This window comes from Lepidochelys olivacea, assembly GCF_965140295.1.
Source record: "Lepidochelys olivacea isolate rLepOli2 genome assembly, chromosome: 2".
NCBI lineage: Eukaryota > Metazoa > Chordata > Testudines > Cheloniidae > Lepidochelys > Lepidochelys olivacea.
Genome location: NC_140412.1, coordinates 194,408,626 through 194,420,725, shown reverse-complemented (window position 1 = coordinate 194,420,725; position 12,100 = coordinate 194,408,626). Strand labels below are relative to the sequence as shown.

General features: G+C 40.8%; 1 protein-coding gene across 3 annotated transcripts in view; it reads left to right on the top strand.

Annotated features, from left to right (window-relative positions):
* Positions 1-12,100, top strand: part of ANO10 (anoctamin 10) — a 255,793-nt gene that overhangs the window by 87,061 nt on the left and 156,632 nt on the right. Inside the window, exon 12 of one of the 3 annotated variants that reach the window (XM_084618260.1) lies at positions 3,332-3,653. The exons of the other annotated variants lie outside the window; for them this stretch is intronic. Within the exon in view, the coding sequence (XP_084474386.1) occupies positions 3,332-3,379 (48 nt within the window). The 3' untranslated portion in view covers positions 3,380-3,653. Of the gene's footprint in view, positions 1-3,331; positions 3,654-12,100 lie in introns of those variants that run through there. 3 annotated transcript variants of the gene reach the window in all.

Genomic DNA, 12,100 nt, shown 5'->3' with positions numbered 1-12,100 from the left:
GAGTGACCGTCACTCACTATGTATTTGTACATTGCATGGTTGAGTCTTCTAGATGCTAGTGCAATATAAAGATTTAATAATCATAATAATAATGAGGACTGTTTTTAAATTACTATTTTATAACATTGGGTGATTCAGTTAAAATAAAGCCGAAACAAGTGTGTGTGTAATGTATATAGGGTGCATGTACTATACTCAGAACATCCATTAAATCTTGGATTTAATATGAATTTATAGAAGTTAGATGATTTAACAATCTTTTTCATATAAGAGGAAGATAGATTGTTTTTTTTAAATGATCACCTGAAAAAGAAGTTTGGCCTCCTCAAATTTGGGGAAGATTTGTATAGGTGAGTCAAAATTAGCATCAGTTAATTTAATTTCATGAACAAGTTGTTGCCCATTGAAGCAAATTTCAGGGGCCATATCACCAAGGGCAAAAATGACAATCAAAATAATAATGCTGATTGTTCACTAGGATTATATTACATTTCTTTTGATAATAAATATATTCAAGGGTGTATCTTAGATCTTTTCACTGCCATCTAGTGTTCCTTTAGAGATATTCATGCCAATTTATTTTGGTCCTTTATTTATTTTGAGTTTAAATAGTAATGACTGAGGGCACAGGGTTGCCCAGATGAAAAGGGGATTCAGTATTAAAGAATGCAGGGATCTAAGCAGACCTTTTTACAGTTGGTAGTACTCTTATATGGCATAGGCAAGCTGAAATTCTGCTTTGTTCTTCAAGTGTAAAGGTTTTTCTCCCTCATCATCTAGCTTCTGCTTCTAAAGAGTCCAGTGGACATTAACAAAAGTCTCACAACTCATGAGACTTAAGTTTAAATTTGCGGCATCTGCTCTTCTTTCTTAATATTCTCTCCTCTGTGCTCTCCTTTTCTATTAAAGCTTCTCCATTTGGCATGATGGAAGTTGAAGAATAATCACTTGCAATACAAATATGATCGAGCCCTGCCAATTGAGCCATACCCACACACTGAAACCTATTAATCACTTAGATACAAAAGAGCTCTTTTTGTTTGAGAGAAAATGGAATGCTACTGCCTGTTTTTCAGCCACCAGAAACAGAAATGTGTGGGCATGGCACAAATGGTGGGATTTTTCCACCATTGTAATGACAAGAGAACTTCTAGAGGTATTTGTACTTAAAGAGTAACTGGAATGAAAACCTTTCCCTCTATTCTGAAAACCTGCTTCTATTGCTCTGAGGGTAAAAAGAGACTTTACCTCTTGCTGTAACAGTCTCTCATGAAAGAGGTCCCTGAAAAGGGCCACGGGGAAGGTGTCAAACCAGCTTTCTTGAGGTGGTTCTGATAGTCTTTGATATGGTAGATAGTAAGAAGAAGATGGTGTCTGTCTCAAATAGAGCTGGTGGTTTATCTGTTTCCTTCTGGACCGTTGGGTGTGTACTTCCAAGGACCTACGTATGGCCTGAGAGTCTTCTAATGAGTTCAGTGTGTCATTAGTTTTGCTGTTAAACAGATCATAGACTGTGAAAGGGAGATCTTCTGTCACAGTCAGTACTTCCCTGGTGATCCCTGAAGATTGAAGCCATGACACCCGCCTCGTACTCGCTGCTGTTGCAGTTGATCTTGCTGCAGCGTCAGAGGTGTCACTTGGAGCCTGCAGAGAGGTTAGCGCTACTAATTGTCCCTCAGAGATTAAGGATCTTAATACCTCTCTATTTTCCTGTGGTAACTTGTTGACAAAGTCTGAAACCTCATGCCAGCTGAGGTAGTTGTACTTAGCAAGATGTGCATAATAGTTTGGTGTTCTGAGCTAGGGGCTGACAGATGAGTAACCGTTCCTTCCAAAGAGATCCAAGTGCTTAGGCTCTTTCTCCTTAGGTGTGTTGGCGCTTTGTGGTTTTGTCTGCTTTTTGGCAGTAGTGACCATGGATTGAAATGTGTATGTGGGATGAGTATAAAAATATTCAAACCCTGAACAGAGTACTTAGTGCCTTCTATCTGCTTTCTTAGGAGTCATTGGGATGGATGCTAGTGTCTGCCACAGAAGCTGCAATGTCTCTCATAGTTTCTTGTTCACTGGCATAGCCAGTCACTCTGTCAATGAGGAGTGCAGGGTACCTAACAGTTGGTGTGATTTCTTCTTCTCTACCTTGACTGGTATCTCTGAAGTGCCTGCCATTCTCTGAAGGAGGTCCTGGAAGGACTTAGTCAATGGGATGAGATGGTGTACATGACACCGCACCCTCTTCAGGTAGTGATGATGAAATGTCAGCTGGGACAAGATTAATACAGTGGTGCTGTTCTTCATCAGAAGCTTACAACTGTGGACGTTCAACACAAGACACTGGGGATATTCTTGGACACTCACAGACTCTACCAAGAAAGATGATCTAGCCTTTGAAGACACAAAGGAGGAGGGCTTTCTGGCATGTTGTAGACTCCATGCTGCTCAGTATGTTCAGGAATGAGAATCATAAGTAAAGTGAACAGGGGAGCAGGACAGGGGACACCAGCTAGGTGTGTCTCTGTATAATTCCTGTGTCTAGTATGGTGACCTTGAGCTCTGGAATCCCTATCAAAAGCATAGGGTCATCTGAGTAAGCTCTTGGTCAATATGAGAGTTGCCAGTCCCCACTATGGTCTGGAGGAGAAGGAATACTCCTTTTCCAGTGGTGGAACAGAACTGGCAGGGGTCTCAAGGCATGATTTGGGGCAGTCCCTTGCTGGTACAGAAGATTTACCCAGTAGTAAGGAAATGAGGTTCTCAAACTGTGGGTTGTGACCCCATTTTAATGGGGTCCCCAGGACCAGCATTAGACTTGCTGGGACCCAGAGCTGAAGCTGAAGCTTGAGCTCCACCCTCACCCGGGGCAGCGGATGTAGTAACTTTATAAGAAGGGCATCACAGTGCAATGAAGTTTGAGAACCTCTGTGGTAAATTATAAGTACTAAGGTGCTAATGGGCACTACAGAAGAGAGAAGTCATGACTGCGGGAGGGCACATACTATTAGAATCCCTGATACTGCAGATCTCGGTGCTGAGCACGTTGGTACCCTGAACAGTAGAGCAGTTGGCAATGGACTAGATTGCACCAGTGATGTCAGTACCAAAAGAGTTGGTGCCAATATGAAGAGCCCTGGAGATGGTACTGCAGTATCTGCATTGGAGACAGCATAAAAGTGATATTTAGTCAGTATCCAAATATGGAGACCTGGGGTCTTCCAGGGTGCTAAAGGAACCTAGGGCCTTTTGCTATCCTTAACTGAGGCAGAATGATGTGATCTCTGCTTCTTTTACTTACTGGGTCCCTCTGACAGTAATTTGTCTTTGTGCTCTTTAGAAAAGAGGTGCTGAGTCCAGTCCCTATCAGCAGATGATGAAGACTTGAGAGCAGGAACAGCTGAGGGGTGCTTTCAAGCAGCAGAAGCCTGGGAACTGGCTGCAGAGCTTGTGCTCAGTGAGGCTCTTCTGGAGGAGGATTGCTCCAAGGATCTTGTTTACCCTGATCAGCAGTAAGATTCATGGATTTGTCATGAAAAAAAAGTTTCAGGCGAGCCTCTCATACCTTTTGTGTTCCTTCAGAAAAGAAATGGCAAATCAAACATTTCTCCAGGATGTGCCCTCACAAAGGCAAAATAAACAGCTTGAGTGATTGACTGTAATTTTCCTTACCCTTGTCTTCTCTGAGTATATTATGAAGACTTCACAGAAGTCAGCCTAGAGAAACAGTATGAGATATAGTTGACACATTTGTTTCCTCCCATGTGGAATTGCATAGGTTGCCAAGAGGACAAAACTTCAAAAAGGACAATCAAAAGAAAACAGACCTCCGGAGACAACTATAGGGCATTTTAAAAGACTTCCAAAAATCACATGGCAGATCTCTTTTAACCCCATTTTTCTTAACCCTGCCACAAAGGGGTGAGAATTGTGTATAAATATGGTATTTGCAGCTCATGCCTAATCCTGCCATTCTTCTTAGTGTATGTGCAATGTGCCTCAAGTGGCATGTCACCAGGATTTGGTCCGCTGGTTGGATCATTAGCTTCCCTTGCCCAGGCCAAGTACTGATGGGTGATGCAACGTGAACACTGATCCATGTCCTCCATCTTGCCATTGATCTGCATACTCAACTCCTGGTGACTTTGGTGGAAGGTTACTGTATGGAATAGAGGCAGAACTAGTATATAAGATTACTCATTGTCTGGCAGCCACTGAATAGAACACTGTTCAGAGTAGCAGCCATGTTAGTTGTATTCGCAAAAAGACGAGGAGGACTTGTGGCACCTTAGAGACTAACAAATTTATTTGAGCATAAGCTTTCGTGAGCTACAGCTCACTTCATCGGAATAGAACAGGAATGGAGTCTTAGAACTTAGTAAGTAATCTAGCTAGATATGCGTTAGATTCTGATTCCTTTAAATGGCTGAGAAAATAAGCTGTGCTGAATGGAATGTAGATTACTGTTTTTGTGTCTTTTTTTAACTTAAGGTTTTGCCTAGAGGGATTCTCTGTGTTTTGAATCTAATTACTCTGTAAGGTATTTACCATCCTGATTTTACAGAGGTGATTCTTTTTACTTTTTTATCTATTAAAATTCTTTTTAAGAATCTGAATGCTTTTTTCATTGTTCTTAAGATCCAAGGGTTTGGGTCTGTGTTCACCTATGCAAATTGGTGAGGATTTTTATCAAACCTTCCCCAGGAAAGGGGGTGTAAGATTTGGGAGGATTTTGGGGGGAAAGACATTTCCAAACAGGCTCTTTCCCAATTATATCCCTGTTAGATGTTTGGTGGTGGCAGCGAAAGTCCAAGGGCAAAAGGTAAAATAGTTTGTACCTTGGGGAAGTTTTAACCTAAACTGGTAAAAATAAGTTTAGGAGGTTTTCATGCAGGTCCCCACATCTGTACCCTAGAGTTCAGAGTGGGGAAGGAACTGTTCAAGGTACTATGATGCAGGCTGAGCCCCCAAAGCCTCCTAGCTTAAAAGGTCCTTAAGGTTATTTTAGTATTTTATGTGTCTGAATTGATTGTCAGGTTTTATTGAATATTAGTTTATTCAATAACATTCTTACTCAGATAATTTTTCATAAAGTAAAAAAGGTTTTAAAACACACATGATACAGTACAACTTTATGTTGTCCCTAGCAGGACAGTTATTCTCAAGATTTTTGTTCAAGGTCACTGGTGGTGAAAAATCAGGCTGATTCAGGAGGATGCAATGTGAAAGGCATCAGCTACTCCTTTCACTGGAGCACCATTGGCCACCAGCGCAACCGTCACATGTAGATGTGTGTGCATCTCATGCATCAGTGCTGGACAGTTTTCTCAAGCCACGCCTGGAGGGCTGGCCACACATCCATGCTGGCTTCCGTTGTGCTCTCAGGGTATAAAAGATGGAGCCTTCCCTGCCCTTCTTACCTTGATATTCTATGATATTCTTCCAACCTTGATATTCTATTATTCTTACCGTCTATGGTTGGAGCATATTACAGTGCTTTGATACAGTCCCTTGTTTCCCTATTAACGCAAAAATATTGTGTATAGTTAGAATTCTTAATTAGCATTAATGTTACTCGGTATTTGTCCATTTGGACATTTTTTATTTTTTTATTTTAATTCATTTGATCTTCTAGGTCTGTAGACTTGTCCAAACTTTGCTCGGGACCGGGGGCGCTTATGCTAAATGAGGCTTCATGGCTTTGAGCCTTGTCCTGGGTGTCTCAAGCCGATACCGGTAAGTGACTCTCGCTCTTGCTGTTGGAAGTGCTTGGGTGAGGGTCACATTACCAGTTCACCTTTGGTCTATCGTCACCAGCACCGAGCATTTTCTCCAAGAGTGTGACAGTGATAGCTGCGTGTCTCCACCATTGGGTTGTCTAACATGTATCCGTACCTGCATAGTTGGTTGGTACAAGGTTGCTTCAGTCACCAGGTGGCAAGCAGTATCCATCAGATTCTTTATCTGTTCAATTACCTAGTTCTGAAAATAAACAAAAAAAATCAGTCTTATCACCACTCCAGTTAATAGAGTTCATTGGGGGCAGTCTTGGACTTGACCTCAGACTGGGCTTATCTGGCTATATGGAACCTTTGTGTGTCATTCAAAGATCAGCCATGAAACAGTGTGGAACTGTCTCAGGCTTTTAGGGCGTGTGGCTGCTTGTATATATGTGATTCCTCATACCAAGCTGCTTCTCCAGGGGATGCAAACATGACTCAAGTTAGTCTCCCACCCTCAGATACGCCATCTGGACAAGTTCGCATGCATCCCAGCCAGGGTGTGTCATACTGGATTGGTGGATGACTGTGTGTGAGGGAGTACCAGTCTCACAAACTCTTTGCTTTATGACCTTGGTGACAAATGCTTCCACCATGTGGTGGAGAGCTTATTTGGGCAATTTACAGGATGAGGGCTTATAATCCACTCATGAGGCCGGGTTACATACAAATGTTCTCAAGCTGCATGCAATATTCTGAGTGTGTCAACAGTTCCTGCCACATCTTCAGGGCCAAGTCATTCAGGTGCTCACCACAGTGGTGTTTTATGTAAACAAGTTAGGGGATGCCAGATCAGACAGCAAGGCATCACACGTGCCAGGAGTTCATTTAGGATATGATTTGCAGATCATTCAGCCTATGTCATGAATGGTTGCTCAACATGATAGTTCTACAATGAGTGTTTTTGAATGGGAGGAATTTCTACAGTGGATTTGTTCGCAACTTGACAGAACAGGAAATGACCCCAATTCTGTTCTGGAGTCTGGGATCCATCTCAGACACTTTTCTGTTTTCATGAGGAAAAAATCCCGCTGTATGTATACCCACCAATACGCCATATTCCCAGAGTCATAGGAAGCAAATATGAGGCAGAATGATCCTCCTAGCTCCATCCTGACAAAGGCTCCCACAGCACTGAGATGTGTGGAGATTGTCTACCAGGAAACCCTTATTTCTGCTACTAGTCAAGGACCTGATTTCCCAGTATCATAGGCAAGTATTGCACCCGAACCCACAGGTACTGTAGTTCATAGTAGTGTTCGTCAGTGGATAAATCTTGTGGTGGTGCACTCTTTAGCAGCAGTTCAGAATGTCCTTCTCAATAGCAGAATATCATGAGAGGTACTTCATGAGAATTCATGAGAGCTACTTAGTAAATGAAAGTGCTTCTCCATCTGGGCAGCTAGCCATGATGTGTCTTTTACAGTCTATAATTCAGAAGATTTTTGGACCGTCTTTTACATCTCAAAGAATCCGGTCTAATGGTCAGATCTATTAAGGTACATATGGGTAACATTTCAGCCTTTCATCCTTATGTTGCTGGAAGGACTGTTTTCAATAATCCTATGACAACCAGGTTCCTAAAGAGGATTAAATAAACTTGTTCCCCACTATTGGAGATCCAGCTTTACCTTGGGACTTGAATTTAGTTGTTAGCTCTTATGGAACCTCCATTTTAAGCCTTAGCCTCTTGCTCAATGTAAAGCCTCTCGGTTTTGGTTGCCATCGCCTCTCTGTGAGGAGAGTGAGGGAGCTACATGCCCTAGTAAGAGATCCTTCATATACAATATTCTACGAGGACAAGGAGTAGGCTAGGCTGCACCCTAAGATTTTTTTCCAAGATGGTGTCTGATTTTCATCTCAAAAGACTTACTGGTCTTTTTCCAAAGCCACATGCTCACAAAGATGAACAAAAACTGCACGCTTTAGATATGCACTGAACACTGACTCTTTTACCTGGGTAGAACAAAGCCCTTTTGGGTTTCTTCCCAGCTCTTCATTTCCTATGCAGAACGAATGAGGGACCACCCTGTTATGGCAAATGGCTCTTGAAATGGATTGCGATCTGCATTGTGTTACTCCTGGGGGAATTCAGCACCACTGTACATGTGCAGAATTCATGTGCTGTGCAGAATTTTTTTCCCACACAGAAAATACATTCTGCTGAAAAAGTTCTACAGTTAAGCCTTTTGCTCACCAAGGGCTGCTGTGGCGAAAGAGCAGAGAGCAGTGGCTCCCGGGCCAACCCCAGTTGCTGCCTTCCTCACAAGGCCCTGCCTGTGGGACAAGGTCAGGAGGCACAGCAAATGGGGGGATGGACGGTGTGGGGCACATGGAGTTGCTGGGGGGGGGTCACAGACTGAGTTTCAGAAGGGCTAGTGCGGGGAACAGAGTGGGACAGGGGCTGAATGGGAGTGGGGGTACAGGACCACATGGGGATGGGGAAGGGGGTGTGGAGACACATGGGGACAGGGGGAGGAGGGTTCAGGGGGATTGGGGAAGGGGGGGAGGAGGGACACATGGGTATAGGCAAATGTACCTGACTGAATGAGAGAGGCTAGTTGTCAGCCATGGTCTGCATGGTGGAGGCTCCCTAACAATCCCTCCCCAACCAAAAAAACCTATGTTCCATATGTCTCCCACCCACACCCAACAACCCTCGTTCACACCCAGGCTCCTTCCCAGCAATTACTTCCCTCTCCCTCAGCTCCTCTTTTATCCCTGACTCCCCCAAGCCTTTGCACTGCTTATGAGGAGTGCGGGAAATATGTTTTTATATTGTAGTTTAAAAGAATTATTACTCGGAGTTCTTTATTAATATGCCTAGTAGGGAATTTATTTGTCAAAAACATTTCCTGAATCTTTTTTTTTTTGTAGTCTGTACTGTTACAGACATACTTGCTGACAGGTATTTTGAAATAAATTACCAAAATAATGGGAACTGACATACTTATATTGCTGTTTTGACAAATAAAATATGCAGAATTTTAAAATATTGTGTGTAGAATTTTTTATTTTTTGGTCCAGAATTCCCCCAGGAGTGCTATGCTGCTAAAAGTATCGCACCTCCTGAGAAGTTGTCAGCACATTCAACTAGGGTACATTCGGCCTCTGCTGCATTTGTGGGAAACATTTTTATTGTCAACATTTGTAGAGCATCAATGTGGTCCTCAGTTGACACATTTGCTTGACTTTATACAATTCCTATGGGTCCAGCCACAGGAGCCTTTTATACACCAGGGAATTTTATAATCAGTTCCAGTGGTGAACCAGTTGGAGCCCTAGTGTACATGACAAGACACCAATTTAGCAGAAGCAATTGTGGCACCATTAGTAATATTTTTGTAGAACTCCCTAGCGTAGACAGTAATTTATAGTTAAATTGACTAATTTTTTATCCAGGGCAACCAGATAGGTCCAGGAAACGTAACTTGAGTTCTCTCTTTCTTTCTCTTTTTACAATAAGATGGTAAACAAATTAGAAGACTTTTTGACCACTAATCTACTACACTTTCAACTTTGGTTAAATTTTTTTTACCTCAGCTCCAGAATTTACAGTACAACATTTCTTTGTTTGCATGTTTTAAAGAGAGGGCCTAAAATAGAAAACTGTTGCAACTTCATCTGTGTGGTGGCATCTACCACTTTATAATTCAGTAGACTGTTACCGAAGTATAACCTCCTGGCATCTCTTTTGTTATTGCTGTTTATCATGCTGATCATATTGCATATATGCTAACTAGATATACTAAAAACATGAAAAATTTGTTGGAACTTACTGCATAACCTCTTATCAAAGTGAAACAAATGAACTTAATTGCTTTAATTTGATTTTCCCAATAAATCCCAAAGCACCAACTATATTATCAATGAATGGCCTGTGAAACTTCAGTTTAAAAAATAATCCCTTTTGATTTATTTAGGTGCCAAGAAGCCTATGAAATAATTTAAAAAATAAGACAGACCACCTTCTTGAGCTTTAAAACTGCTAAACCACTTTCTTTTTTTCAAATATAATTTTGTTAAACTGGGTTTTGGACCAAGAGAGTACAGTTCAGAGTGAATTTTCTAGAACTGATTTTATAACCTCTGTGAAAAGGGATTTATACAATAAAGCCTGATATAGCATCACAAGCGATGCTGTAAAGTGAATGTCAAAAGAAATAGGATATATTTCATTGTGTTTTCATTCGGTACTTGAAGGAAGTGTCAATCCAGAAAGTCACTTCCCTGATCAGAGGAAATTAGTGGAGTGATGTGCAATTCTCAAAGGCATTTTTCATTAACTGTGGCAGTGTGCAAGAAGCACAAGATATGCAGCTGCTTTAGGTCTGAATACAGTTAGCAGTCCTTTTGAAGTCACAGGAGATTCCTAATGCATGCATGTAATCAGCTGAATCTATATAGTGGATAATACAAAGCAGGCACAGTTAGAAATGACTGAGAATTCATATACTGTAATATGTTTGATCAAGGTTAATCTCAGTCAGAAATGATCACAAGATATAAAGAGTGTGTGTGTTTGGGGGATTGAAGATAAACCAATACTAAAACCTTTTTATTAGATTTGGAACATTATTACAACACTTGTTAGCATTATTATAATTTAGGGTGTATCTACATCTTCATTAAATTGATTTTTCAGGATCTTCTAACTATGGTAAACTATTGTTGTGAACTGAAACTTTGTTTAAAGCCTTGATGGGGGCAAGTAAATACTGTAAATAATAAAAGAGAAATATGTTGACATTTTTAGTTACAGCACGGCAGACAAAACACCTGCTGAATTCAGATACTTTATTATGCTGCTCTAACTTTAAAAAGGCATCATTTTTTAAAAGATGAATTTATTAGTGTAGATAAACGGTAGTGGTGAGAAGCCCATTTTTCCGCATAGACTAGAGAGGCATAAGAGAGAGAGGTGTAGTTCATAACATAGATTAATGCATTTGCGCATCTTGAAGAATTGTAAATATTGGAAAGAGAGAATAAATAATTAATAAACATTTTAAATAGTAAAAATAGTTTAGTCACATTTTCTCTTTGTGGTGCTGTGAGAAATACTCAGACAAACAAAAAAACTTAATAATACAAACATTATGCTAAGGCCTTGTCTACACACAGTTTGTGTGTCAATTTAACTAGATCAGTAGAAAGTCAGTTTAGTTAAATTCGTACAAAGATTTTGTGTAGATAAGCCTTGAGGATTAGATCTTAAATGTGTCTAAGAGCCCACAACACAACTTGTAGCATAGAACTCACCTCCGCATGTGCATAATCTTGTGTACGCTATGTAGGGCCAGTCTTCAGCTGTAGTTAGAGCAGCCTAAGGACTGCTTTAACTTATATCGACTGCCAACAGCCTTTAAAAGCCAAAGCCACTGCAGATGATTGGTGCAGTTTAGTGTGTCATGGCCATGTCCTATTTCCTCCAGCCATTCACCCTGTCCAGCCAGCAAGGAAGAGGATGACACTGGAGCCATTTAGGCCTTCAGTAGATCCCTCTTAAACAAGGGTGATTCTGTTGTGTAGATAATCATAGAATTGAAGGACTGGAAGGGACCTTGAGAGGTCATCTAGTCCAGTCCACTGCATTCATTACAGGACTAATTATTGTCTAGACCAGTGGTTCCCAAACTTTAACAACCTGTGAATCCCTTTCATTAAAATGTCAAGTGTTCCTAAACATGAATATTTCTAGGGATTTTCTCCTTTACCTGAGTATAAATTATAAAAGTAGTGATCTTGGAAATATAAAATTTGTTTTTATGACATGCTTACCACACACTATTTATTATAATTATTTATTATTTATCATTACAATGTTTTTATTACATTATGAAAATGGCAACACTCTTCCAAGATCTCACTTTCGCAGCTTGTATCACTTTGAATAAGCCTGTTTTAAGACAAAGCTCCTATGTTTCATCAAGGAGTATCAGATGTGAAACAGCATGAAGGTATTTAAGAAGCCCACTCAAAGAGTTCCTCCTACACAAGCTTTGAGGTCTTGAGCAGTCAAGGCAAACAACACATGTTACAAAGCTTAAACTTATTCTTCATAATAATTTAAAAACAATACTAGCTGCCTATTTAATTTTAAACACAGCAAAAAATATCCACCTCCCTTTCCATTTCTTATAAGGAGTCTTGAAGTTTAAATCTCCTCAGTGTGATAGATATGCTTGCTTTGATCTGCTTAGATCTTGGAAGTCCAAGGGCTCCGGGCTGCTGGCCCCGTGCTGCATGGGGTCCATAGGGGACAGCTCTGTCTGCCATTAGGGAATTTTTTCCCAAGAACACCCTGTAACATTTCACGAACCCCAGTT